We start from the raw sequence: 25,164 nt of genomic DNA, 5'->3' as shown, positions 1-25,164 counted from the left end.
TCCTTTATCTCTAAATGCACATTTTGTCACTAATATCTCCTATATAGTAGTAAAAACTTGTTTTGGAATGCTTATGCGTGGAAGGGAAAATATTAAAGAACATTACTTCTTTCTATTTTAGCAACACAACAAACAGTAATAATTTAATTTTTTGACAAAATATAATATGGTGATTCTTGCAGGCAATGTGTCTTTAGGCAGTGTGCACGACTCCAATCATGTGGCGCTTGCCCCATTCGGCCTTGCAACATACAGGCTAGACCCCAAAGTGTGGGTTAATCCAAACTCCGATGACCAAAAGCATATTGCTTCTCTCTACAATGCAGCACGGTCATGGCTCAAGAAGCTCGGCGTCCACCACAATGACTTCAACCACTTCTCCTATGTATGCCCCTCCACATGAATGAATATCATGAAAATGGCAAATCAAGAAGTTCTCAGCCATTGATCACTCGAGCGTGTCGCGTGTTGTTTTTAGCGCATCTCCGCGTGCAGTGAAAGGGTTGCATTGTAGTAGATACTTGTCACCATTTATCTCCTTTTTTCTTGTTTTTTATTACTTATGATAGTTGTAGCCTTATGTAACTCTTCAAACTTTATGTGTTTACTGGTACTAATTGAATATGTTTATGCATTTGGAGGCTACACATTACAATGTTTACTTTCAATTTGATGTGTGTCTATATATTATGTTCAGTTTAGTTTGTATTTCCGCCAGAGTGGGCTTTCCGCCGGAGCGGGCTTGGTGCGACCGGAGTCGGTTTTCCGCCGGAGCGGGCTTTGTGCGACCGGAGTCGACTTTCTGCCGGAGCGGGCTTCCTCACATGAGTGAGGTATGCTGCGAGCTGGGATTTGTCGCTCTGCCGCTCGCAGCTTGTGAGGGGGCCATAGACGGGCGCCCTGACTCTCGCCGACGTGCAGTGCGCGCCGTCGCCGACGGTGGCTGCTCCACGAGCACGGTTGCCCCTGGCGCAAGAAGGCGAGAGGCGCGTGGCGAGGATGACGCCACACCCTCCGTCATCTTCACGTCGTCGTCGTGGTGGGAGTGCTCAACCATCCGAACCATGGAGATGAGCAAGAGATGAACTAAGACCAGCTAAAGCTTCCCCTACCTGGCGCGCCAAATGTCGTGGTGTGCAAACCCACAGCCGGGTGGCGTAGTGCACCCGCCTAAACCCAGAGGGTGAGTACTCGGGGGTTAGCTAGGATTAGCCCAATCTCGGTGGAAGAACAGGATGAACACTGCAGGTTTAGAGTGGTTCGGGCCGCCGGAGCGTAATACCCTACGTCCACTGTGTGTTGTATTGCTTGCGCTCTCAAGAGGTTGAGAACGGGATTGTTCGGAGTGAATCCGAGCTTGTGTTGTGTCTGCCTTCCTTTTTCCTGGCCTTCGAGAGTCTTCGCTTGCCTGTGTGTATATGTATTCTAGCAGGCGGGCTCTCCCTTTTATATGTCCAAGGGGAGCATGTACACTGAGCAGGGGCCCGACATGTGGACCCGGCGATATATTATAAACTACACTTTGGCCTTCAATGCCTCAGATCTGGAGATCTTGTCGTCGGCTTCCGTGCGTAGCTTCTGACCAGGGATGGTCTTGAGCTATCCTGTCAGAGTAGAGTCTAGCCTCTGCAGCCGCGCGTCGAGGTCATGACGAAGCGCCGAACTACTGACTCAGTCCACTGTAGCAACATGCACTGTTGCTCCAGTCAGTAGCTGGTCATCATGACTCGTCGCCCATGCGCGCGGCGCTGAGTCTTTAATGCTTGCCTTGGTAACTGACGAGCCGCCTCGGTAACTGGCGATCCACAGTGTTGACTGACAAAAGCTGCCCCGTGCCCAGCGGCAGTAGAGCCCGTCTCAACCACTCGCACTTAATGCGCGGGTGGGTGAGGGAGCTTCCAGCGGAAGGCTTGCACCCGCGCCCGCGTCTGTGTGACACGTGGCAGCTCCGGACCCCTCCCGAGCGGCTAGCTGAGCCGAGAGCTCACGGGGTCCGGATAGGCACGTGGAGGTCCCGGACCCATCTGCGGGAGTCCGGATGGCACGTGGAGGTCCCGGACTCACCTGCGGGGGTCCGGGTCCGCGGCCACAGGTGCTGAGTATTTCCACCTCTGGGACACGTGGTGACACCGGACCCGTCGTCGAGCGGGAAGCAGGTCCGGGACCGTTGGTCCGGTGAGATGGAGTCGGACCCCAGGGGTCCGACTGCTCAGCTCCTTAGGGCGTAGTTACAGATAACCACGCGAGTTTTGGCACAGTAAGAGTGGGTACCCCAGTTGCAGGGTACTGACAGAGAGGCCCCCGGGCCCTCCTCGGGAGAGGCAACGAACCCGCAGGTGGGGCCACTACTGTGAGCAACTTGGCTGCTTCTGGCGCCCAGCGGTGCGCGCCGCAAGGGTCTTGTCCTGCGTCGTCCATCCTTTGGGTCACCTGCTGCATCATCATGTTTGGACCTGCACATGACTCAAGGTAGATGCTTAGTAGCGTGCCCACGGGTCCCAAATCCTGTTGGCTATAATCCTTTGAGATAGACAGCTAGGTTCAGTGAACGGAGCTCAAGGGGCCGGCCTTTAGGTTAAGAGAAAGTCCGGACCTCCAGGTTCCCCGTCCTAGGTACTACGGCACTCATTCACAGGAGGTGGTGCGTGCAGGCTTAGGGTACGGAACCAGGCTAAGCGGCTACACGGCTCCGGACCTCCCCGGAGAATGAGTGCGCTTCCCTGAACCTGCAGGTTCCCAGGGGTCCGAACCCCTCTCTTCCATGAGGGGTCTCGAGTTAAGTCACTAGCTAGCCAACTCAATTCGGACCACAATCACCGCACAAGAGTAAGTAGCCACGTGGGGGTTAGCGCAAACAGAATTCGTAGATTGAAATTGGAATGTAACATCCTTAGAGGCGAACTGAGAATAAATTTTTCCTTTATAACTAGATGTACATGAGATGTGCGATGTAAGCCAGAACACGGGTTCATGAGGCCGGAGCTGTCCGGACCTCCGGGTCCCCAGTCTTAGGTACTACAGTACTTGCCCTAGGGAGGTAGAGCATGCAGACTTAGGGTACGGAACTAGGCTAAGCGGCTACATGGCTCCGGACCTCCCCGGAGGGTGAGTACGCTTCCCTGAACCTGGTTCGCAGAGGTCCGGACCCCTCCACGGGGGAGGCTCACCGGACTGGACCACACGGAAGTACTACCTAGTTACAAAGGAAAATGTTTTATTCCCTGCTGGGCCTCTAAGGGTAGGACTTACAGAGATGTAGAGTCGGGGGTGCGACCGGAGTCGGCTTAACGTCGGAGAGAGCCACCAGAGTCAGCTTAGTGCGACCGGAGTGGGCTTTCCGCCGGAGCGGGCTTGGTGCGATCGGAGTCGGCTTTCCGCCGGAGCGGGCTTGGTGCGACCGGAGTCGGCTTTCCGCCGGAGCGGGCTTCCTCACATGAGTGAGGTATGCTGCGAGCTGTGATTTGTCGCTCCGCCGCTCGCAGCTTGTGAGGGGTCCCTTGACGGGCGCCCTGACTCTCGCCGACGTGCAGCGCGCGCCGCCGCCGACGGTGGCTGCTCCACGAGCACGGTTACCCCTAGAGCAGGAAGGCGAGAGGCGCGTGGCGCGGATGACGCCACACCCTCCGTCATCTCCACGCCGTCGTCGTGGTGGGAGTGCTCAACCATCCGAACCATGGAGATGAGCAAGATATGAACTAAGACCAGCTAAAGCTTCCCCTACCTGGCGCGCCAAATGTCGTGGTGTGCAAACCCACAGCCGAGTGGCGTAGTGCACCCGCATAAACCCAGAGGGTGAGTACTCGGGGGTTAGCTAGGATTAGCCCAATCTCGGAGGAAGAACACGATGAACACTACAGGTTTAGAGTGGTTCGGGCCGCCGGAGCGTAATACCCTACGTCCACTGTGTGTTGTATTGCTTGCGTTCTCAAGAGGTTGAGAACGGGATTGTTCAGAGTGAATCCGAGCTTGTGTTGTGTCTGCCTTCCTTTTGCCTGGCCTTCGAGAGTCTTCGCTTGCCTGTGTGTATATGTGTTCTAGCAGGCGGGCTCTCCCTTTTATATGTCCAAGGGGAGCACGTACACTGAGCGGGGCCCCGACATGTGGACCCGGCGATGTATTATAAACTACACTTTGGCCTTCAATGCCTCAGATATGAAGATCTTATCGTCGGCTTCCGTGCGTAGCTTCTGACCAGTGATGGTCTTGAGCTGTCATGTCATAGTAGAGTCTAGCCTCTGCAGCCGCGCGTCGAGGTAATGATGAAGTGCCGAACTACTGACTCAGTCACTGTAGCAACGTGCACTGTTACTCCAGTCAGTAGCTGGTCATCATGACTCGTCGTCCATGCGCGCGGCGCTGAGTCTTTAATGCTTGCCTTGGTAACTGACGAGCCGCCTCGGTAACTGGCGATCCACAGTGTGGACTGGCAAAAGCTGCCTCGTGCCCAGTGTCAGCAGAGCCCGCCTCAACCACTCGCACTTAATGCGGGTGGGTAAGGGAGCTTCCAGCGGAAGGCTTGCGCCCGCGCCCACGTCTGCGTGACACGTGGCGGCTCCGGACCCCTCCCGAGCAGTAGCTGAGCCAAGAGCTCACGGGGGTCCGGATAGGCACGTGGAGGTCCCGGACCCATCTGCGGGAGTCCGGATGGCACGTGGAGGTCCCGGACCCACCTGCGGGGGTCCGGGTCCGCGGCCACAGGTGCTGAGCATTTCCACCTCTGGGACACGTGGTGACACCGGATCCGTCCTCGAGCGGGAAGCGGGTCCGGGACCGTTGGTCCGGTGAGATGGAGTCGGACCCCAGGGGTCCGGCTGCTCAGCTCCTTAGGGCATAGTTACGGATAACTACGCGAGTCTTGACACAGTAGGAGTGGGTACCCCAGTTGCAGGGTACCGACATTACTCTTTACATTATGAAATGTCTAATACCCACTACTTCATGCTATGTGTAGTTGAGCTTACATTTTTTTCAATACCAAGCAACATAATTTTAAGGAGTTAGATACATATCTATAGTTATGGCATAATTAATAGAAACTTCATAGATATATCGCCAACCATCAATAAAAATTATTTTTTATTAACATAGAAAGATATGAATGCGCCCTTTTGGATGGACAGAGTAGCCTTTTTTGCCCCAAAGATAGTGCCAATAAGAATCACTTAAAACCATCTAAAAATGTCTAAAAGAAATAATGTGAAACTTCCCCCTTTGACTGGTGTAGTGTAAGTTTATCTTTCCTTCTCTTCCTGGCATAATAATAAATACCTCCATTAAATATGGGAAACAAAAAAAACTGATACAAGAATCTGAAGACATCATCTAAAAAGCTGCTAAAAATGGTTCCCGGAGATGTCAGAGCTGCTGGAGAGGATGAAGGCCCGGTTGAGCAACTTCTCTGCAACACCGTTCTAGTTTCTGACATTGTCGAGATCTAGTTCTTGGTTGCAACAGACTTATTAGCCTTTTGTACTTCTGCAGTGCTTTCATCTCCCACCTGGGCAACCCCCAGCTTTGTACTGTGACATTTTATTGCTTTCAAGAAAAGCATCACGAATTTCCTTTCAAGAGAAAAAAAAGAGTTTTCTTTTTAGTAAAAACTAAAAACGCCCATATTGATGTGCACATTAACAATGTCTAGCAACAAGGCTTTCAGAATCAGAGCAGTATGTCCATGTCTCCCTGAAAAAGGGTCAGCCTGGAAAGTATCCCTGAAGCTGTGCTTGGCTCAATTCCATGTAAAACTTTTGCTGGTCGCGTTCGTGCTCTGAGCCTCTGAAGCAGATTACCAACCTCGGTTCTAGATTTACAAGGAAGTCACGCACAGCAAATATACAAACGTTGCAAACAGCTCAGTAATCCTCAGCGGCGGCTGCGAGCATCCGAGGACCTGCAGCCGCTGCCGGCGGCGCCTCCGACGGCTGCTCAACCATGACGGACTCGTACAGCGCGCCAGCCAGCCCGGCGCCGATCAGCGGCCCGACCCAGTAGACCCAGTGGTGGCGCCAGCTCCAGCCGACGAGCGCCGGCCCGAACGCCCGCGCCGGGTTCATCGCCGCGCCGTCGAACGGGCCGCCGGCGAGGATGTTCGCGCCCAGGACGAAGCCGATGGCGAGCGGCGCGATCGCTCCCACGCCGCCGCCGCCGCCTCCGCGGCTCCGGTGGTCCACCGCGGTGGCGTACACGGCGTACATGAGGCCGAACGTCATGACGGCCTCGAGCAGCAGCGCGTGCCGCTCGTGGACGCCCCGGCCGAGCCCCAAGCCCACGGGGCGCTGCACGACAAGGACAAGGCATGCGTCCCGGGAGTCAGACGTGGTGGGCATGTTGCGTACGCGTCGTGTTTGCACACATCGCGTGCGCCAAATTAAAAGCAAATGCATCACGCGCGCAACCATTTCTGACTTTGTTTGTTGGAAGCACGAAAGGAAACAAAAACTGTGACCTGAATACTGACGTGCAGTTCTGGTCTGGCCTGGCCTGGTGGTTTTAGTAAGCTGCCCACCGCTTTAATATTTGTTACGTTCTTTAAAGGTTTTTCCTACTTTTTTATAGGCACACGAAAGACATCCAGCAGGGAAAGGGGGAAAAAAAGGGTTCTGCTCTGTTCTGTTCTGCAAACCTGAATACCTGATGCTTCTGAACTTACAACGTTGGCACGGCACAACAACCTGGTGCTGTCCCACGGTATTGAACTTTTGACTACGGTTGATTTTCAGAGCCAGGACGTTTGATCAAAGCGTAAAATAACTTTTTTTTAGGGGTAAGCGTAAAATAACTTGAACATGGCGAAACGAATTACCGTGCCTCCGGAGACGAGCGTTAGAAGCAACGCGGCGGCCACAGCTCCGAGCAGCTGCGCGGCCCAGTAGATGGCGGCGCGGCCGAAGGAGATGCGGCGGCCCACGAGCACGCCGAACGTGACGGCCGGGTTGACGTGCCCGCCCGACGCGTCGCTCGCCACGGCCACCGCGGCGGCCAGCGCCAGCGCGTGCGCGATCGCCACCGCGACCAGGCCGCCCGGCGTCCCCGTGTCCTCGTACAGCTTCCCTGCAAAATCCGGCGACGCGAGATCACCAACCCTCGCACGCACTCCAAAGTCCAAACCAACGCGAACCGGAGCCTCGTGCACGTGGCAGGCAAGAATGTGAAAAAAAAAGGCAAGGGTGGATGCATGCAGAGTTGCTCGTGATGCGCGTTCATCAGGATGGCGTACAGAGGCCGTAGACGGAGCCTTCGGCGGCGAACACGAAGATGGCCGTGGCGACGAACTCCGCCACCGCCGCGCGGGTGGCGACCGGCAGGAGCGGTCCCGCGCCGGCGGCGTCGGCGCGGCGCGCGGGGTGGAGAGCGGGCACTGGCAGCATGGTGAACGGTGCTGCCTTTTTGCGTAGGTTCTGAATCTGGCTTCTGCAGGTTTTGATGGTCACTCTGCTTTCCGGCGCCGGAAGTGTTAGCTGATGAGCTCTTTGCAGTGCGAGACCGCAGCTCCGGGCGTGACAGGTGGTCATGGGCAAACGGGCACGTGTTGGAGGGACGACGTTTGGGGGATCGACGGCCCTGAGAAGCTCCAAGACACAGTTTTGTGTACTGGACCAAAGCGAGAGACTTTCTTCCTTCAGCCTGGGGGCCCAACAAGCACTTCAGATGATTAGATTCCTCTCAAAAAAAATGATTAGATGAACACTGAACACACTTCAACAGGAACATCTTTGGAGAAACCTTCTGAAAACTCTCGATGATGTGCTGAGGATCCTCTGGCAAAACCTGCAAATTCGTATGCTTTGACCTCGTGTAGTTAGCCAGGTCCTGTCTTCCTGATAGGATATTCTCGACCTGAATCCTGATTCGATATTAACTGGTCTGGATCATCACCACTCACCACATGACATTCCAATTCATCTTCCTGAAGTGCTTCAAGTGTGCGTACGGACCATCACAAATAGTAAATCGTCTTGTTTGTTTTGTGTTCCTGGGTAATTTGAGTAGTATTGTGTCCATAACCTGCTATCTGTTGCTGTCATACCGTGTACAAAGTACAAACTGGTCTTCAACGCTTCATCCGGTTGCGTTAAAGGCCGGTGGGGTATCAGCACTCAGTTCTGACCATGCTATGACTATCAGAGCTAAGCGCATGGTGAACTACAAATCATATGTAAATCCATATCGCTGGAAGAAAGGGAGAACATGCAGCGCCTCTGCGTTTAACTCCTTCCTCGCTCGCCGCGTGTCTTACACGCTGTCGTGGCTGAGCATCCGGCTCTTATTTGCGCGGTCACTATTGCGTCGGCTCAACGCAACGTCAACCCACGCGGAAGCAGGAGGCACCTCCAGGTAGAGCTGCCCTTGACTGTCGTAGGTGGTTGGTCGCGTTTTCCTCAACCGGCTCAAGCGTCGTTCTTGCCCTGCGAATATTTTTCACAACCCATGTTCTTCCAGTGAATCCTGCCCATTATTCCTCCAAATCGATCCCCGCGGCCGCACCGCTCCTTCGGTGGTTCGTCACGAACTCGCGGTTACCATCTCAACGTCCCGTCTCTCCCTTCTGCGCCGCTGTGTTGTCCTCCTCTTTCCTCTCGCCGTGATTCCTCATCCTCTATGCCCGGTCTTCCTCCGCCATTCCTAATGCTTGGCCCAGTAACTTGACTGTCTCTCTCAAAGGAATCGACTCTTCTGCTCCCTCCAGTTCACGGCGTCAATCCTGTCGTCCCTACTCCATTGCCTGACAGTGACGCCTCGCCCCATCGCATCCGCAGCCATGGCGCCATGCCCGACAGTACTGCCACGCTCCCTGCGTCCCTGCTCGAGTTCATCGAAGCCGCAGTCCGCAGGTGGATCCCCAGCATGACTGCACACCAGGATCAGGAACACGACCAAGAAGCCTCGCCATATCGGCACTGTCGCCGTCCTTGCTGCTGCCGCCGCCATCAGCGGGGGCGAGCCATTCCACGTGTTCGTGGGGCAAATCACGAACATGAAACAATAGTAATGCTGCAAATTTGTGTGCGCTCTGCCTCCTCTGCGCTTCTTCTTTACAATACCATGGTCACTCATTTGGAGTTTTTTTTTCCACCTCAACAGTTATACCTTTGAGTCTGAACTTCCCAGGATTGCTTACCTGTTGCCTTCATATATTGTCAAATTGACCGTTCCCCACCTTGACATTGAAGGCCTGATGCAATATTTCATCTTTGGTTTCACCGAACAGTCACCTATGCTTGGATCTATTCTCTTGGTAAGATTGTTTGCCGATTTGGGATTGTAGTTTGTTAGAAGGTAGGGAAGCCTCAGCCCTGAGTTGCTTTGTTTTCTATTTCGAAATATTGTTTCTCACCATTCAATAAACAAAGATCCATTGCAAAAAAAAACTCCATGTTATAAAAAGGTAGCTTGGAATTTATGCAACCTTTTAGATTATTCAATATCAATAATTAGCTTAGTCCTTCAGCTCTGTTCAGTTATAGAGGAAGCCATTTTGATAAAGCTACTGTTCAAATAGTCTTCTTGGTTGTCTTCAATTTTTTCAGTCTTTGTGTTATGTTTTCTTGATTAGCTCAAAGGTTGTCAAACTGAGGTAGAGTTTTTCTTCTAGATTTGTGCATAACTTGGCAAACAGAGGTAGAGGTACATGATATATATTCTTGCGCTCACTCTTTGGATTTCTTCACCAAACATCGATACTAAATGTGAACGCCTATTCAAAATTCAAATTGCATATGGACTATGTGATACCTTTAGTGTCATATGTAAACAAGATCACTTGCAAGTTTACTCCCTGACAATCTGAAGCTATATTTTTTTTCGTTTCATCTAAGGCTTCTGTCCATGAACATGGTTAGGTGGGACTCAACACAAAATAAGTTTGACCTTTGCTACCAGAATGGGGGAGAGGAAAGTATCCGGTACCAAAACTTAGAATTTCTCTCTTTTAACATACTACCTCCTTTGGTAAGACTTTTTTTGGTCGAATTTGGATTGTAGGTTGTAAAAGGTACAGAAGCCTTGGCCTTGAGTGGGATTTTTTTAATAGAAGAATCGGTTATATTTTCTGTATAAATTACCGAATCTTGAAAGCACAGTATCAGTTTTGTTCATCTTAAAAAGATTTTTATTTGTGGGGAACTTATATTGTGCTTGAAAGCACAATATGATTCCTGATGGGTGGAGTGATGCAATTGTAGGAACTTGGAGCAAGACACCCGCCTCTTCGAATTCTGTGGCCACATCAAGGACAAGTGGACAACAGACATAAGTTCAGATATCCATTTCCATCTGCTTTTTAGCTGCCAAATTTATGCGTTTAGAATGTGCACCTCTTTGTCAAAACTAATATGTTCATAGCATATTTTCATTTGTTTAAAATGTATGTGATTGTGTACAAGACAAATGGAAGCACATGGAAGGTCATCAGTATGGTCGAATCGTTTTTGAGGTGCTTTTGTGCTGATGAACTTTGGTCATGAGTTGGAGCTGTTTGCCATCCAAAGTAGGCTCTGAAATAGGGATGTTAGGATCAACAGTATACTACATGTATAATCTCTAACGAACAAAATCTGCACCATACGCTCAGGCTTCTCATTCGACCACGTCACTAGCAATTCTCATCCATTGGATCTTGATCGAACGGTCCACGTCACTAGCAGCAGCCGCACGGCAACTGAACGGGGTGTCTAGATACTTCATCCCGAGCTGCTGAGCTGGACTGGACTCGTCGCCGCTGCCTTCTTCCGACCATAGCCGCCTTCCCCTCGCCTTCCGCGGCTGTCAAGGTGCAAGAGGAAGCTCTCCCCGATCCACTTCAACCAGCACCATCGAGCTTCCCACCTTGTCGCTCGTGGTGGCACTGCTTTCACCAAACTGGCTAACCCTCCTCCGCACCCGTCCTCCATCCCTCCAGCAGTCACCGATCAACTTTGCTATGCCTCCATCCTCAAGCGCCGTCAGCCTCTTCCGCGATTGTTGTTTGATGTCCACACTCCTCACACAGCTTGCGAGCCGCGGTGTCTACGCCGGCACCGTGCAAGATCCGGCGACAAAGAAGGCAAGTGGCACCAGTGCTGTGCAGCTCCCCGGCACCCCCCCGTGGAACCTCCAGAGCACGCCGGGTAGAGCTCATAAAGACGTAGGGCCATAGGGGGCATCGACACACACTATGCACAGCAACTGCTCGAGGAAATGCCTCCAAGATAAGTGCTCATTAAGTAGCTTGTGTTTTCACGACTAGAACTTGCAGAGCCCATTTAGCATGAAACATGGAAATGTGACTCTGATTCAAGGGAGTATGATGCAAGTTTTCTCACAGTATTAAGATTTCCTTTGCGACAACATTTCTTCGTGAAAGTACAGATATAATTTTCGTTGTCCTAATGCTTCAGTGCATAGTTTCTCCAGATATAGTTGTTTGCAAGCCCACCTGGTATGAAATTATTTTGGATATACAATGCCATTGATTATTGCTATGAGAATGAGATTCATTTTTTATCTGCTAAATCATCAACAAGTTACAGAAATCAACGGGGATCAGATATAGCCTGATTGCAACATCCAAGACATTCCTGACGCCATGAAAGGTATGTTCTTATGTTCAATACTTCAGTTACCAATTGCACTCTTTACTTTCATAGGTATGAATTCGAAATTTATAAACATCATAGCTGCCAGCTTTGCCTTGGTCCCTTGGGTAGCTACTGACAATGTGAATTTCATTTAATATGTACATATTCAGTTAAAGCTAATTGGGGCATCGTAACATTTTACTCCAGTTCTAGGCAGTACTTATATACTACTATTCATGTAGGAAATCTCCCAACAATAGCAATCACCTAATGAAACGAAGGTCTTGCTTATTACTTCCTACTAAACACCTGATTTCCAAATGTAACATTCCCTATCCAAGTATCAGACCACTTGTTACAATGCAGAATTATTAGGATTCTTATCAAACATTTGTACACAATAGAGATTGCCAAATTGATTAGCGCACTGCTTTCTTAGGATTTGATTGGCACATGTTGAGTATTTACAAGCTGCCAAATATTGCCAAACCCACCAAGGTCAAGCTTCAGTTCTTGCCTCCTCGTTGGCAGTATTGTTCTTGCTCTCATATGGCATTTCCAAAGTTGAACTTGAGAAGTCAGTCTTTTCAGTTACAAGTAGCCTTCTCAACTTGCATCTGGTATTTATACGTACAGGCTATTCATTCTCAAGTCTTGGTTTTGACATAGGAAATAGAGGTTGAACGGCAACAAAGTTTCTCGATTGAAATTCTAAAGTGGGAATTGGAGTACTTTCACAGAAACAGGAATACCCATGATTTTGTGGATGGTTCATCCCTATGACAGCTCCGTATGTAAATGTTGCATTAGCATTTGGTGCCCTTTTAGAAGATTGTAATATCTCTTGTCTAAAGTCAAAATTTGATATGCATGCTGGTTTTGTAGTAATGTTTCTTCCTTCAAAAGTTTTGGGATACTGTTAACATGTTTTTGAGGTAGACGTAGCTATCTCGATCAGTAGTCAAAACAGCAGAGACAGGTAGTACACGACGGGGATGCATATCCATACTATGTCTTGGCTAAGCTAATTTACTCAGAGGAGAAGCGAAACAAAACAGGGAGCACCAAGGCACTAATCAAAATCTCTTGTCCTATTACAAATAAAGCATGTGAAAATCTCATGTGGATCATTCGCGAATATGTTGTACAAGAAGAAAACACTGGCCAGACTAAGAACGGCGCGGCAACGCCGCGCCCAGAGTTCTAGTCTTTAACTATCCTTGCTTCGGACATTCAGGTAGATAAGGTTATTGTAATCAATTCGTATTCTTTGTTAAGACAGACAAAAGTATATGTGTTACACTTGCATAATGTTGATCCTCCATCCTTCCAACCCCGTATTGTCGGTGGAAACTTTAAGTTTATTTCTGTACTTTGTAGTCCACAAAAATGGTGTTGTTGGTTACCTACAGGTTTATACTTGCAGACATATAACAAGATAAGTGCACCCGCTCTACTGGCGCGGCAGCAGCGCGCCTGCCATCCTAGTTCTAATACAGTAATACATCATTACACATGAAAACAGGACAGCACCATGGCCAAACATATTTTGGAATGCCACGCACACAAATGTTAACTCTGCCATCCTTTAAGCAGTAGATAATTTCACATAAATGCAGATATACGTTTAATGGCACAATATAATCAAAATAACAAAATGGAGTAAATTTCAATAACATTCCCGCTTTCTGTAAACTCAATGCTACCATTCTCTTGACAACTTTCTTGTTTCCTCAAGTCATGGGCAGGTCTGGGACACTGCAAGAAGTTACTGGCCTACTCGGCAATCGCAAGGCAATTTACAAAATTTCCAGCCAAGTAACCCTGTGCTCGGTTCAACTACTTCAACGGCTGAAAAAACAATCTAGATGAAAAGGCTGGGAGAAACTCGCATCAGGCTAAGGTTGCAACACTATCAACGAAAGTGTTTAGCATTATTCCATCACTATAATTCAAGATGATGATGAGGGGCCCTGCTCTATGTCTAAATCATCGACCATCTTCTGTATGGATTCAATATCACCAGTTGCAGAGAGGGTGTGAATTCGAAGACTGTCTGCATTCTCACTGCACACAAGAAAATTGAAAACAATAATTACCAAAAAGCTGCGGAGGTAAAAAGAAAGCAAGAAGTCTCCATACAGTAAATTTAGCCATACTCTGTAACTCCGAAGATTTCTTTGACAACAAGTGAGCTGTCCCTTGAACAGAACTCTGGAAGCTGGATAGAGATTCAAAAACAATTTCCATTAAGACCTGAGCCATCATGATTGTTGGAGTATATTAAGCCCATGTGTATAGAGGCCCATCTAGAGGCCCATGTATATGTATTAATATATACCCACCCTTCTAGGGTTGGAGGAATACAAGCCATCATTTTCCTCCTACATGGTATCATTTGCCTAAGGTTTTTTTCCTCTCTCCTCCCTTCCTCCCATCCCAGCCGGCGCAGCCGCCGCCGCCGCCGGCGACATGGCCGGCCGGCAACCGGCGCCGCCGCCCCCATCCCTCTCCTCCTTCCTCCCCCTTTCCTCTGCTCCCGGTTCCCCTACCCCTGGCGCCTGGATCCAGGGTGTCCAGGGCGCCGCCGGCTCGGCGCGGCCTCCCTACACCGCGGCCCTCGTCGCCCCTGCTCCTGGGGTCGCGAGCGGGGCCGCCGCCGCCGCCCCCGCCGCGGGCGCGGCAGGCGCAGGCTCCTCCGTGGGCCCTGCTGTCGCGGCCGGCGCCACCTTCCCCCTCTATTCCCCTGCTCCTAGCGCCGCGATCCAGGGGGACCAAGGCGCGGCCCCCTCCGCCGCCCTTCCGGCCAAATTGGCCCTGCACGGCGCGGCTCCAGGGGCGCGGGCTGGGACCCTGCTGTACGCCTCGGCCTCCTCTACCACCGGAGGTGGGGGCGCGGGTGGTGCGGTCGTGCTGGCTGCTGCCGCTCCCGGCCCTGCACCCCGCACCCTGCTGTACGCCCCGGCCTCCTCTGCCCCCGGAGGTGGGGGCGCGGGTGGTGCGGTCGTGCTGGCTGCTGCCGCTCCCGGCCCTGCACCCCGCACTGGGGCCTCTGGCGCCGCCGCCCGCTGCCCCCAGCAGCCGGTGCTGCAGGTGCCGCCGCCGGCACCGCACCTGACGCGGCCGTGGCCCCTGGACGCCGCCCCTGCTCCTGCGACTGCCGCGGCCCCTGCCGCTGCGGCCTGGCGTGCCATGCGACGCGAGCTCGACGCGCTTGCTGCCATAGAGCAGGCCGCTGCGGTTCGCTGCCCGAGTCCAGAGTTTACGGATGCCGCGCACGCCGCCGTCGTGCCCGCCGTGCGGGCGCACGCCGCGCAGGCCGTCGCGCCCGCCGCGCCCGCCGCCGCCCTCGGCGCGTGGCTGCCCCAGGGCGCCGCCGCCACCCCGGCCGCCGGATCCACTTTCCCCGGGGCCCCAAGTATCCACCCTACTCCGGCTCCTGGTGGTGGTGCTCGGGGCACTCCGGACCCAACTGCGGCTACCACTCCTGCTCCTCGCCCTGGAGGTACGCCCTGGCCATCCTTCAGCACCCCATGGCCAGGGTGCATCCCGATGTGGCCGGTTCAGGGTCCGGGGGGGGCCTCTCGTCCTCAGCCCCAGTCGGCGGCCATGCTCGCCGCTGCTGCCCCCCTGTCCGAGCCGTTCTGGACCCCACCCGCTCCACCCAACCAGCAGCCGACCTGGCCTGGGGATGGAACCAGGCCGCACTGGCGCCGTCCTTCAGCGCCATGGGGCGGACGCCGCCGGTCAGCACCGAGTGGATCGCCGACTCGGGTGCATCCTTCCACACCACCCCACATGCCGGTATCCTCTCTTCTGTCCGACCCCCACACCCCTCTTGTCCTTCTTCCATCATGGTTGGTGACGGATCTTGCCTTCCTGTCACCGCCGTGGGTTCTGCTCCTGGCTCCTTTCGTCTTCCCAATGTCCTTGTTGCTCCTCAGATGGTTCATAACCTTCTTTCCATTCGTCAGTTTACAGCTGACAATTCTTGTTCCATCGAGTTTGATTCTTCTGGCCTCACTGTAAAGGATTCGGCCTCCCGGCGTCCGCTACTCCGGTGTGACAGCACAGGGCCCCTTTACACCCTTCACCTTCCTTCTTCCGCTGCACCACTCTCGCCTTTTTCTTCGACCTAGCCGTCTTGGTCTGCTGCTTTTGCCGCGACGCCGTCTTCCACCACTTGGCACCGCCGTCTTGGTCACCCTGACCGCGACGTTCTGGCTCAGCTCAGTCGTAGTACCGATGTTCTTGGTACTAGGGCCCCTGCTAAGCCCCTCTGCCATGCGTGCCAGCTCAGTCGTCATGTTCAGTTCCCTTTTTCCTCTTCTTCCTCACATGCGACGCATGCATTCGATCTTGTTCACTGTGACCTGTGGACCTCCCATGTACTTAGTCTTTCTGGCTATAAGTACTATCTGGTGGTTATCGATGACTTCTCGCACTACTCTTGGACGTTTCCTTTGCGTGCCAAGTCTGAGACCTTCCCCACCCTCCTCCACTTCTTCGCTTGGGTGTTCACTCAGTTCGGCCTCACCGTTAAGGCCGTCCAGTGCGACAACGGGCGGGAGTTTGATAACTCCACCTCCCGGTCTTTCTTCCTGTCTCGGGGTGTTCAGCTGCGTATGTCTTGTCCGTATACCTCTCCTCAGAACGGCAAGGCTGAGCGGATGATTCGCACGACGAACGATGTCGTGCGCACCCTTCTGATCCAGGCTTCTCTCCCCCCGCGCTTCTGGGCTGAGAGCCTCCACACCGCCACCTACTTACTCAACCGTCTTCCGTCCACTGCTTCTTCTGCTCCCACTCCACACCACGCTCTTTTCGGTACCCCTCCTCGCTACGACCACCTTCGGGTCTTCGGGTGTGCGTGTTACCCTAACACCTCCGCCACCGCTCCTCACAAGCTGGCGCCCCACTCGACTCGTTGTGTGTTCCTCGGTTACTCCCCTGACCACAAGGGGTACCGATGCTTTGACCTCACCACTCGCCGCGTCCTGATCTCCCGACACGTCGTCTTCGACGAGTCAGATTTCCCCTACTCCACCTCCTCTACACCTTCTCCTGACCCCGAGCTGGAGTCTCTGTTTCCAACTGACCCGGTGGTTCAGCCACCGTTACCTGTCTGTCCTTTTCCTGCAGGTTTTCCCGGCACGCCGGCACCGTTTCCGGTGATCCCTGCTGCGCCGAGCGCGGACCCGGTGCCCGCAGTCGCGCCACGCGCGGTCCTCGGACCTTCGGTCGTGCCGCGCGCGGACCCGGTGTCACCCGCTGCGCCACGCGCGGCCCCGGTGCCTTCCCCTGCACCTGCGCGGTACGCTCAGCCGGTGCAGGTATACCGGCGCCGCTCGGCGCCGAACCCGACACCGCAGCGGTACGCTGAGCCGGTGCAGGTGTACCGGCGCCGCCTCCTGCTCCGGAGTCTCCTGCGACGCCGACACCGGAGCCGTCGCCGCCGCCGCCGCCTCCGGCTCCCTCTCGAGCCGAGCCGGAGGTGTACCACCCACCGGTCATCCATCGGGATCCTCGGCATATCCATCCCATGGTGACTCGGCGGATGGCGTCCCAGGCCGCGACTCTCTCCACCACCGAGGGAGAGCCGCGGGTCTCTCCGGTACCCTCCTCTGTCCGCGACGCCTTGGCGGATCCTCACTGGCGTCGCGCGATGGAAGAGGAGTACGCGGCTCTTCTTGCCAACCAGACGTGGGACCTCGTGCCGCGTCCGTCTGGTTGCAATGTGGTGACTGGCAAGTGGATCTGGACGCACAAGCGTCGGGCTGACGGCACACTGGAGCGCTACAAGGCTCGCTGGGTTCTCCGGGGGTTCACTCAGCGGCCTGGTGTGGACTATGATGAGACCTTCAGCCCGGTCGTGAAGCCCGCTACGGTGCGCACGATCCTCTCACTTGCGCTCTCGCGCACTTGGCCTGTGCACCAGTTGGACGTGAAGAATGCGTTTCTTCACGGCACCTTGTCAGAGACTGTCTACTGCTCTCAGCCAGCAGGATTTGTGGACTCGAGTCGTCCGGATATGGTCTGCCGGCTCAACAAGTCTCTCTATGGACTGAAGCAGGCTCCTCGGACTTGGTACTCTCGGTTCGCCACGTTCTTAATGACACTGGGATTCACCGAGGCCAAGTCTGACACGTCTCTCTTCATCTACCGCCGTGGGGATGAGACTGCCTATCTGCTGCTATATGTCGACGACATTGTGCTCACAGCTTCCAGTCAGCAGTTGCTTCAGAGTGTCATCTCCTCTCTGCAGCGGGAGTTCGCTATGAAGGATCTTGGTCAGCTCCACCACTTCTTGGGCGTCACTGTTGAGCCTCGCCCGTCTGGTCTTCTCCTTCACCAGCGGCAGTACGCCATCGATATTCTGGAGCGGGCTGGGATGACTGATTGCAAGCCCTGCTCCACTCCAGTCGACACTCAGGCGAAGCTGTCTGCTGATCTGGGTGCTCCGGTGGATGATCCTACTGTCTACCGGAGTCTGGCCGGCGCTTTGCAGTACCTCACCTTCACCAGGCCGGATCTCACCTACGCTGTTCAGCAGGTCTGTCTCCATATGCATGATCCCCGGGAGTCACACCTTGCTGCGCTGAAGCGTCTCCTCCGGTACGTCCGTGGCACTGTGGACCTCGGCCTGGTACTTCACCGCTCCTCCTCTGCTGAGCTGGTGGTCTACACTGACGCTGACTGGGCCGGATGCCCGGACACTCGTCGCTCCACCTCCGGCTACGCCGTCTTCCTGGGCGGCAACCTGGTCTCCTGGTCGTCCAAGGGGCAGCCGGTTGTCTCCCGCTCCAGTGCCAAGGCGGAGTACCGTGCTGTCGCTAACGGCGTGGCGGTGGCGTCCTGGCTACGACAGCTCTTGGCGGAGCTCCACAGCCCGCTCGCCAAAAGCACGCTCGTCTACTGCGACAACGTCAGCGCCGTGTATCTCTCCACCAACCCCGTCCAGCATCAGCGGACGAAGCACGTGGATATCGACCTACACTTCGTGCGCGACAGAGTCGCAATCGGCGATGTTCGGGTACTCCATGTCCCGACTACCTCCCAGTTTGCTGACATCTTCGCCAAGGGACTGCCCTTGTCGACCTTCTCGGAGTTTCGCTCCAGCCTCAACGTAGCCGGTGGCTAGTTGTGGCTGCGGGGGGGGGGGGGGGGTATTTGCCCTTTGTACTCTCTCTTTTTGTCCAGTCTTGAACACCGCTGCGTCGGTTGTTCAGACTGCGGGGGGTGTTAGCTTTCTTGTTGTCCAGTCTTGAACACCGCTGCGCCGGTAGTTCAGACTGCGGGGTGGTGTTGGAGTATATTGAGCCCATGTGTATAGAGGCCCATCTAGAGGCCCATGTATAGGTATTATATATACTCACCCTTCTAGGGTTGGAGGAATACAAGCCATCATTTTCCTCCTACAATGATAACTTGTGTGCAGCTAATAAGTAACAAATCATGATAAAAATAAACTCGAAAATTGCACCAGATGAAAGGAATAAATCAATCTGAATGCAAGTAATAATATGGTTGCACGGATATCTTATGGAAACTAACATTTTAAACTGAATGGAAAGACAATGTTCCTACAAAGCACAAACCAGTAACCTAATCAATCATCTGCATTTTCAGAGATTAGACACATTAACACAGCAGAGGCAGCAGTGAGCACAGGTCAACAAGAAGAGGCAGATGCATTTATGGGGTGTTCGACATAAGAAATGAGATGGTAAATGGGCTCTGTGATCCTAGTTCTGAGCATAAACAACTGATTCTTTCTGAAAAATAGAATGGATTGCTTCAAAATCAACTTGCACATTTTCATCATAAAAACGGGGAATGATGCCATCACATCAATATCATGAATGGTCCCATGATGATCTAAACCCATCAAGAATAAACTAGTTCGTCAAACTAAACATCCATTATAAACTTCCACAGCAAGTAGTGAGCCATCAAACCTTATCATTTTTCATTACAGCTCAAATCAAGATTGCCTTAAAATAGATATGGAATTATAAAAACAGTAAGAAAAATGGAGGATCAACAGGTTACCTCCGATAAGTATAGGATTTTTCCAAACAAAGCTTGTACAGCAAGCTTCCGCTTAAAACCTTGTTCTGTAAACCCAGATAAGTCCATAACTACTGGCCCTGCAAGATTGTAAATATAAAAATATGTTGCGTAAGCACGAAATCACCAATTTTTTTTAATTTAATAGAGTATATAGTGAATACTAAAGATAGGAAATAAAAAAATTACAATGTAGATGCTACGCTCTTCTCAAATTATAATTACTGTATGGTGCACGTGCATCCCATATCATGGGGTGAGTTAATAGAAAATAGGAAAATAACTATGAATCTGTACAAGGATGCATCCGTGTTGCCTTCTGATTGCCCCCAACAATTACATTTGATTCTTTGAATATGCTTTGCAGGACTTGAAAGTCACATTTGCATGCAGCAAAGACCGAACATAAATTTTCAAAGGATCAATTTTCCATCAATGCGTAATTGTGGAGTTGTACAAAAGATTTGAGTTTGATGATAACCAAGGAAACAGCTCTGCATGCGTGCTTAACCAATCTTACATGGCATGGCATATGAAAAATGGATATTAGTAGCTTCGCAAAGAAACTTCAGCCAGGGGAGCAGGAAAAGGAAATACATCTAGATTGACAAAGGTAATCCGCCGAGCTTGGGATTGTGGAAATATTTTGAGCTCTTTCATAAAACTAGAATAAGCAGTAATAGATACCTTTTTCTCGAACAATTCGTCTTGAGATCTCATTCAAAATTTCAGCAACTTCTGCGTCTTCTAGCATTGAAGCCTTTCTAAGATGTATGAGATCCACGACCACATCAGGATTGAAGGGTTTTTCGTTCAGTGTGTACCGGATGTACTTTCTTACTACATCATCCATGTCAAATCCTGTCTGGGTACACATAAAAGCATATTTATAATTACATGAGCATGTTCTTTGCTATGGGAAGAAATATTTTTCAGCAGCAATGCACTCAGTAAATTATTCCCCAAATAGCATGCAGCAGAACTTCCAATCTAGGTTTCAGCACCAGCTAGCATAGCATCAATTCACTAACTCCACTGCCAGAATAAGATAGCTGATGAAGTAAAGTATTTTGGAGTAGAATCAGCAACAAAATAAAACAAGCAAGTACATTCTGCCTGCCATCATTTCCATATCACTTCACTAATTCAGTTTCTCAAGAATTGTAGATGGTTGGTTAGGGTACACACACCTTCTGCATGAGGTCTTGGAGAGTAGGATAATCTACTGCTTCCCTGCCCTTCTGGAACAGCTCATCTAGTGACTTCAACAAGAATATATTCTTACCAACCTGCAGATACAATAGTTTACTATTAAGTGCAACCAAAACATAGATACCAAATAGTTCTAAATCACAGAAGTTACAGTATCTAAAGACATGCGAAGAAGAAAAAAAATAACAAACTGTCTAACATCAAGTTTGTAGTCCATTCGAGCTTGCAATCAACAAAGAAAGAAAGATCGAATTTGTTTTAGCATCTCCTCGTATTTAAAACATTGTCTAGTTGATTCAGATATAAAGGGTGTAAAACAGAAATTCCTGGCCCATTTTAATTTGATTTTAAGAAATGTTGTAAAATAGTTTATTTAGTATATTCCAAGATGCTATGCAGTGATGCAGTATACGCAGGTAGATAAATTTGCAAACACAGAATTAGATGCTGAAGGAGCGAAATTTATCATTTCCCATTGCCTTGACAAAGCAAACCTCTCCAAAGCCACATATTGTGGGGCTACATTGATCCCGACAAACCTATGTTCTAAAATGTACATGATTCACAGTTCTAGTGCGGCGGCGAAGGAAACTGTACTCCGTATTTAAATACCCCAGCACGCGATCAAATACGCTCAAGGAACAACGGAAAAAATTATGATGCGAACACTTACCCTTCGCTTCTTCTTAGTACGCGGGGAGGTGAACCTGCGGACGGTGCGGACGACCGCAAGCACGAAGGAGACGCCGACGTAGGCGAGCGGTACGGCGAGGAGCCACGGCACGGGGCTGGAGCCGACGCGGGGCCCCGGGATGGCCTGCGTGACGGTGCCGGTGAACTCCACGAGGTCCAGCGCCTTGTCCTGGATCCACGGCATCTCCTCCTCGACCTCCTCCACTTCCTCCGCGTCCCGCTTCGGGACATCGCTGGGATTCGCGGGCTGCCGCGAAGCGGCGGCGCGGGCCCGGCTGTCGGCGCGCCTCGCGCAGACGACGAGGAGCGGCGCCGGCCGCCGGGGCGCGGTGCGGGCGGGGACGGGTAGGGAGAGCGGGCGGCGACGGATGCGAGCGCCGCCGCCGGCCATCGGAGTGGCGAGCGGATGGAAGAAGGCGGTGGTCGCCATGGAGGCGGTGGTGGTGAACTGGCGGGCTTATCGGGGTACGCGGTTCAGGTGGAAGAAGTTGCGACTCCGAGTCCGGAGTTTGGGAAAGGTTTGGAGTTGGAGGAAGACGACGAGCAAGGAATATGGGCCGGGCGGCCCAGTAAGAAACAGCTGCTTTGGGCCATCCGCTGCCACGGTGTGCTTGAAAGAAGCAAAAGAAAACCCGCAAGTTTGCAATGTCTGTATGCCAAAAATCAAGAGCAGAAGCATCGCGGTAAAGCACAGAAATACATCGACAGATCAGGTAGCAATTAGTACGAATGTGGATGGAAACCGACCTTCAGAACTTGCAGCAAAACCATAGCAATACACAAAAGCACCATAAGCTATCATGGAAACTGGTTCGTCACGAAATTTTACTTGCTAGTACTAGTATGGCTCCTCCCATGGCACTTCAAAGCCCAACTCCCAGTTATTTAGATTACAAGTTTGTTGGTCCCAGTCGAAATAACGTGTATATTCTATAAAAAAAAAGATACTGCAGGGCATTTTTACCACACAAAGTATGCGTATTTCAAGGGATGGATTTCGGATGCCTCTTTGGCTCTTTGAGCTCTGAAATCAATCTACTGCTGTCTACTGAAGAACATATCAGAGAAATAATGTGAAGTCTGTGAACTGGATGAATCTTCGTATCATCAGTTAATGCCATGGAATCTCAAGCCTTGGGTTTGGGTTCTCTAGACCATGCTGGGGCTCTAACTTTCAGGCTGGAATTCTCTGCTTCCTCATCATTCTCCTCTTCCTCCAAAATCTCCTTAGAAAATGCCTCTGGATTTGCTTTGATGCAGTCCTGTAGTGCGATAAAGGGGTTCACACAATCTGATCCCTGTAAAGGCAGAGATAGCAAATTTTGGAGCAAGTTAATTTACAGGAAGAAAATGACATGAATCAAACAGTTAATGGTGCAGTGCCACATGGTCAGATATTATTTTCTTATACATGATATTTAAAGTTTTCAAATGAAGGATCCAAGTTTTGTGAGAGTACAGAAACATGTAAGCAGACATAATTTGAAAAGGAAACAATCGAAGGAAATCAAGTTCAATCAAGTTAGCACTTGAATGTTTTTGAAGTCTTTCAGATGCAAAGAACAAGGACACACATAATTTCTTTTTTTATTGATGTAAAAGTAAACAGATATCCACAAGACCACAATGAGTGCTTTTGATTAAACAGAATCACCTTATAATGTCTTACATTAGCATTGTAGTCTAACTAAATCGACAGTGGTTCCAGACTTCCAGTTTATATCTAATGAATCACAGAAATCAGCCCTAGGCAACACATCTTCCCATACCCTTACTCAATTAAGTTAACTGACAACATGGGGGCCTTTCAAGTAAGCCAACAAATTTCATACGGCACACTATAGCAGACAGAGAATCATGTTGGATTACTTTCGAAAGAAAACCAAGACAACGCACAAATATTGGAAATTTAGAAACAAACATGTCAACCATGAACCAACAGAATAAATAGATAAATAAAATCATATACAAAATTACACCATTTAATAAGCTTCTTAACCATAGGCCATTTATTATAGTGCTATCATCCTGATGCATACGCACTTAATATAGCTTGAGGATTTAAGTTGTTTAAGTTGAACCAACTTAGTAACTTGTAGAAAACTAAAATGATATACAACCTTCTCTTCTTCTTTGCTCCTAAGGAAGCAGGAAAATGCATCGACAAATGGGCCTCCACAAGGACCATTTTTCAAATCAGCAACACATGGACACTCCAGAGCTTTTTGTACCTTCTCATCAATTGACTGCACAAGCAAAATACTATTGCACTGACCACTGGTATAGTGAAGCAAATAGGAGACTGATGTATAAGCATCTATCTAGAAGTAATAGGAAGGGCCATACCTCCTCAGTATCACCCTCATCAAACGACATAGCCTCTGCACATTTTTTTAAAAATGCTTAATTAGAACAATGCCGCACTTGGTTAAGAAGGGGTCCGAATGAAGAAAATTATGTTATACACATCTAAAAAAGGAAGTTTGCTAGCTGCAAGTTGAACTAGAATTTGTAGTAACCTTTTGAGTTAAATTATGTTATGTTCCCCTGAACTAGGACCCTAGGGCCAACATTCTGAACTGTGCTTTTGTTTCATATACTTCCGGTTACCTTCGAGAAGCCTAGGCTCTGGGCATGTAATTGTATGCCCTCAAAGTGTATATCGTAACTTTTCCACAGTGAAGTATATATTGTAACTTCTCAGAGAGCTACAATATCAAATTATCAATCGATCAGGCTAGTCATTCTGGATGGACATTGCCACATTGGTTGACTAGCAGCCAAGCCTAAGACTTGCTCGCTCTCCTTAGGGGTAAGGATCAGGCTTCAGGCCCTTGCTTAGTTAAGTTGCCACATCATTGACAGTAACTTAACAGTGAATACTAGCAGAATTCTAGCATGAATGAATCCTAATATTATTTGGTAAGAGCCTAAGGTATTGTGATCAGTAAAAGGTCCGCATTGTCGCATATTAGAATATCACAGGAGCGATCCCGTCCTTCTACTTCCGTACCAGAATCCTACCCGTTACTGGCTACTCAACTTTTTTTCTCCCAATTCGAATGCTACCAGCCAAGAGCTCCCCACTTCAACCGATGCTCCACAAAATCCAAGCAACGCGAAAACCCAGCGCAACTGCAACTCAACTAGCATGGTGTATGGAGGAGGTAAACATCATTGGCACATGAGATTCGGGGCTTCGGAGCTATATCATACCTGCGGCGAGCGCCTCGAGGGAGGAGGACGCCGGGGCAGGAGACGGCGAGGACGGCTCCGCGGCGGGCGGAGTAGGCTCCTCAGCCGGAGGGGCGGGCTGACTCTGTCCTTGGCCCATGGAGATACGCAGAGGGAGCGGCCGGGAGCAGGCGGCGGCCAACCTCGTCTCGGAGGTCTCGACCCGGCAATGGCAGCGAGAGCGACCGGGCGGCGGGGTCGGTTGGAACGTTGGCCAAGTCGAGTCCGGCGGCACCACCAACGGCGGAGAAGTTGGACCCGAGTTGGACTCGCGTCGGCGTGTCCTGGCCGTCCGATCGTTCGATGATCCGCGTGATGCGAGGGACAGGGCCTAACTCGGTGGCCCGGCTCGACTGCCGTTCCGCCCATGAGTGAAATGGGCTGCTTTCTGTGACTGGGC

The 25,164-nt window shown here is 51.1% G+C and overlaps 3 protein-coding genes and 1 long non-coding RNA gene across 4 annotated transcripts; 1 reads left to right on the top strand and 3 right to left on the bottom strand.

Moving 5' to 3' along the window:
* Positions 1-5,785: 5,785 nt before the first annotated feature.
* On the bottom strand, positions 5,786-7,394 carry LOC120642535 (probable aquaporin TIP3-2). Its single transcript, XM_039919108.1, has 3 exons — positions 7,217-7,394; positions 6,803-7,050; positions 5,786-6,275 (listed from the first exon to the last, which is right to left on the bottom strand). The coding sequence occupies exons 1-3, from the start codon at positions 7,365-7,367 to the stop codon at positions 5,853-5,855; spliced, it is 822 nt and encodes a 273-aa protein (XP_039775042.1). The 5' UTR covers positions 7,368-7,394; the 3' UTR covers positions 5,786-5,852.
* Positions 7,395-8,171: 777 nt separating this feature from the next.
* On the top strand, positions 8,172-10,439 carry LOC120642617. Its single transcript, XR_005662653.1, has 2 exons — positions 8,172-8,985; positions 9,082-10,439. It is a non-coding gene; the product is annotated as an uncharacterized LOC120642617 (long non-coding RNA).
* A 2,686-nt stretch (positions 10,440-13,125) lies between these two features.
* LOC120642496 lies at positions 13,126-22,036 on the bottom strand. The gene is made up of 6 exons (XM_039919055.1): positions 21,511-22,036; positions 20,816-20,914; positions 20,313-20,490; positions 19,608-19,705; positions 13,715-13,776; positions 13,126-13,622 (listed from the first exon to the last, which is right to left on the bottom strand). Exons 1-6 carry the CDS (start codon positions 21,958-21,960, stop codon positions 13,508-13,510), a joined length of 1,002 nt encoding a protein of 333 aa, XP_039774989.1. The 5' UTR covers positions 21,961-22,036; the 3' UTR covers positions 13,126-13,507.
* A 270-nt stretch (positions 22,037-22,306) lies between these two features.
* On the bottom strand, positions 22,307-25,002 carry LOC120642572 (mitochondrial intermembrane space import and assembly protein 40 homolog). Its single transcript, XM_039919156.1, has 4 exons — positions 24,747-25,002; positions 23,877-23,911; positions 23,651-23,776; positions 22,307-22,828 (listed from the first exon to the last, which is right to left on the bottom strand). The coding sequence occupies exons 1-4, from the start codon at positions 24,862-24,864 to the stop codon at positions 22,658-22,660; spliced, it is 450 nt and encodes a 149-aa protein (XP_039775090.1). The 5' UTR covers positions 24,865-25,002; the 3' UTR covers positions 22,307-22,657.
* Positions 25,003-25,164: the final 162 nt, after the last annotated feature.

The sequence above is a fragment of the Panicum virgatum genome, chromosome 7K (genome assembly GCF_016808335.1).
Source record: "Panicum virgatum strain AP13 chromosome 7K, P.virgatum_v5, whole genome shotgun sequence".
Lineage (NCBI taxonomy): Eukaryota > Viridiplantae > Streptophyta > Magnoliopsida > Poales > Poaceae > Panicum > Panicum virgatum.
The sequence above is the reverse complement of the archived record's forward strand: the minus strand, read 5'-3'. Positions and strand labels throughout refer to the sequence as shown.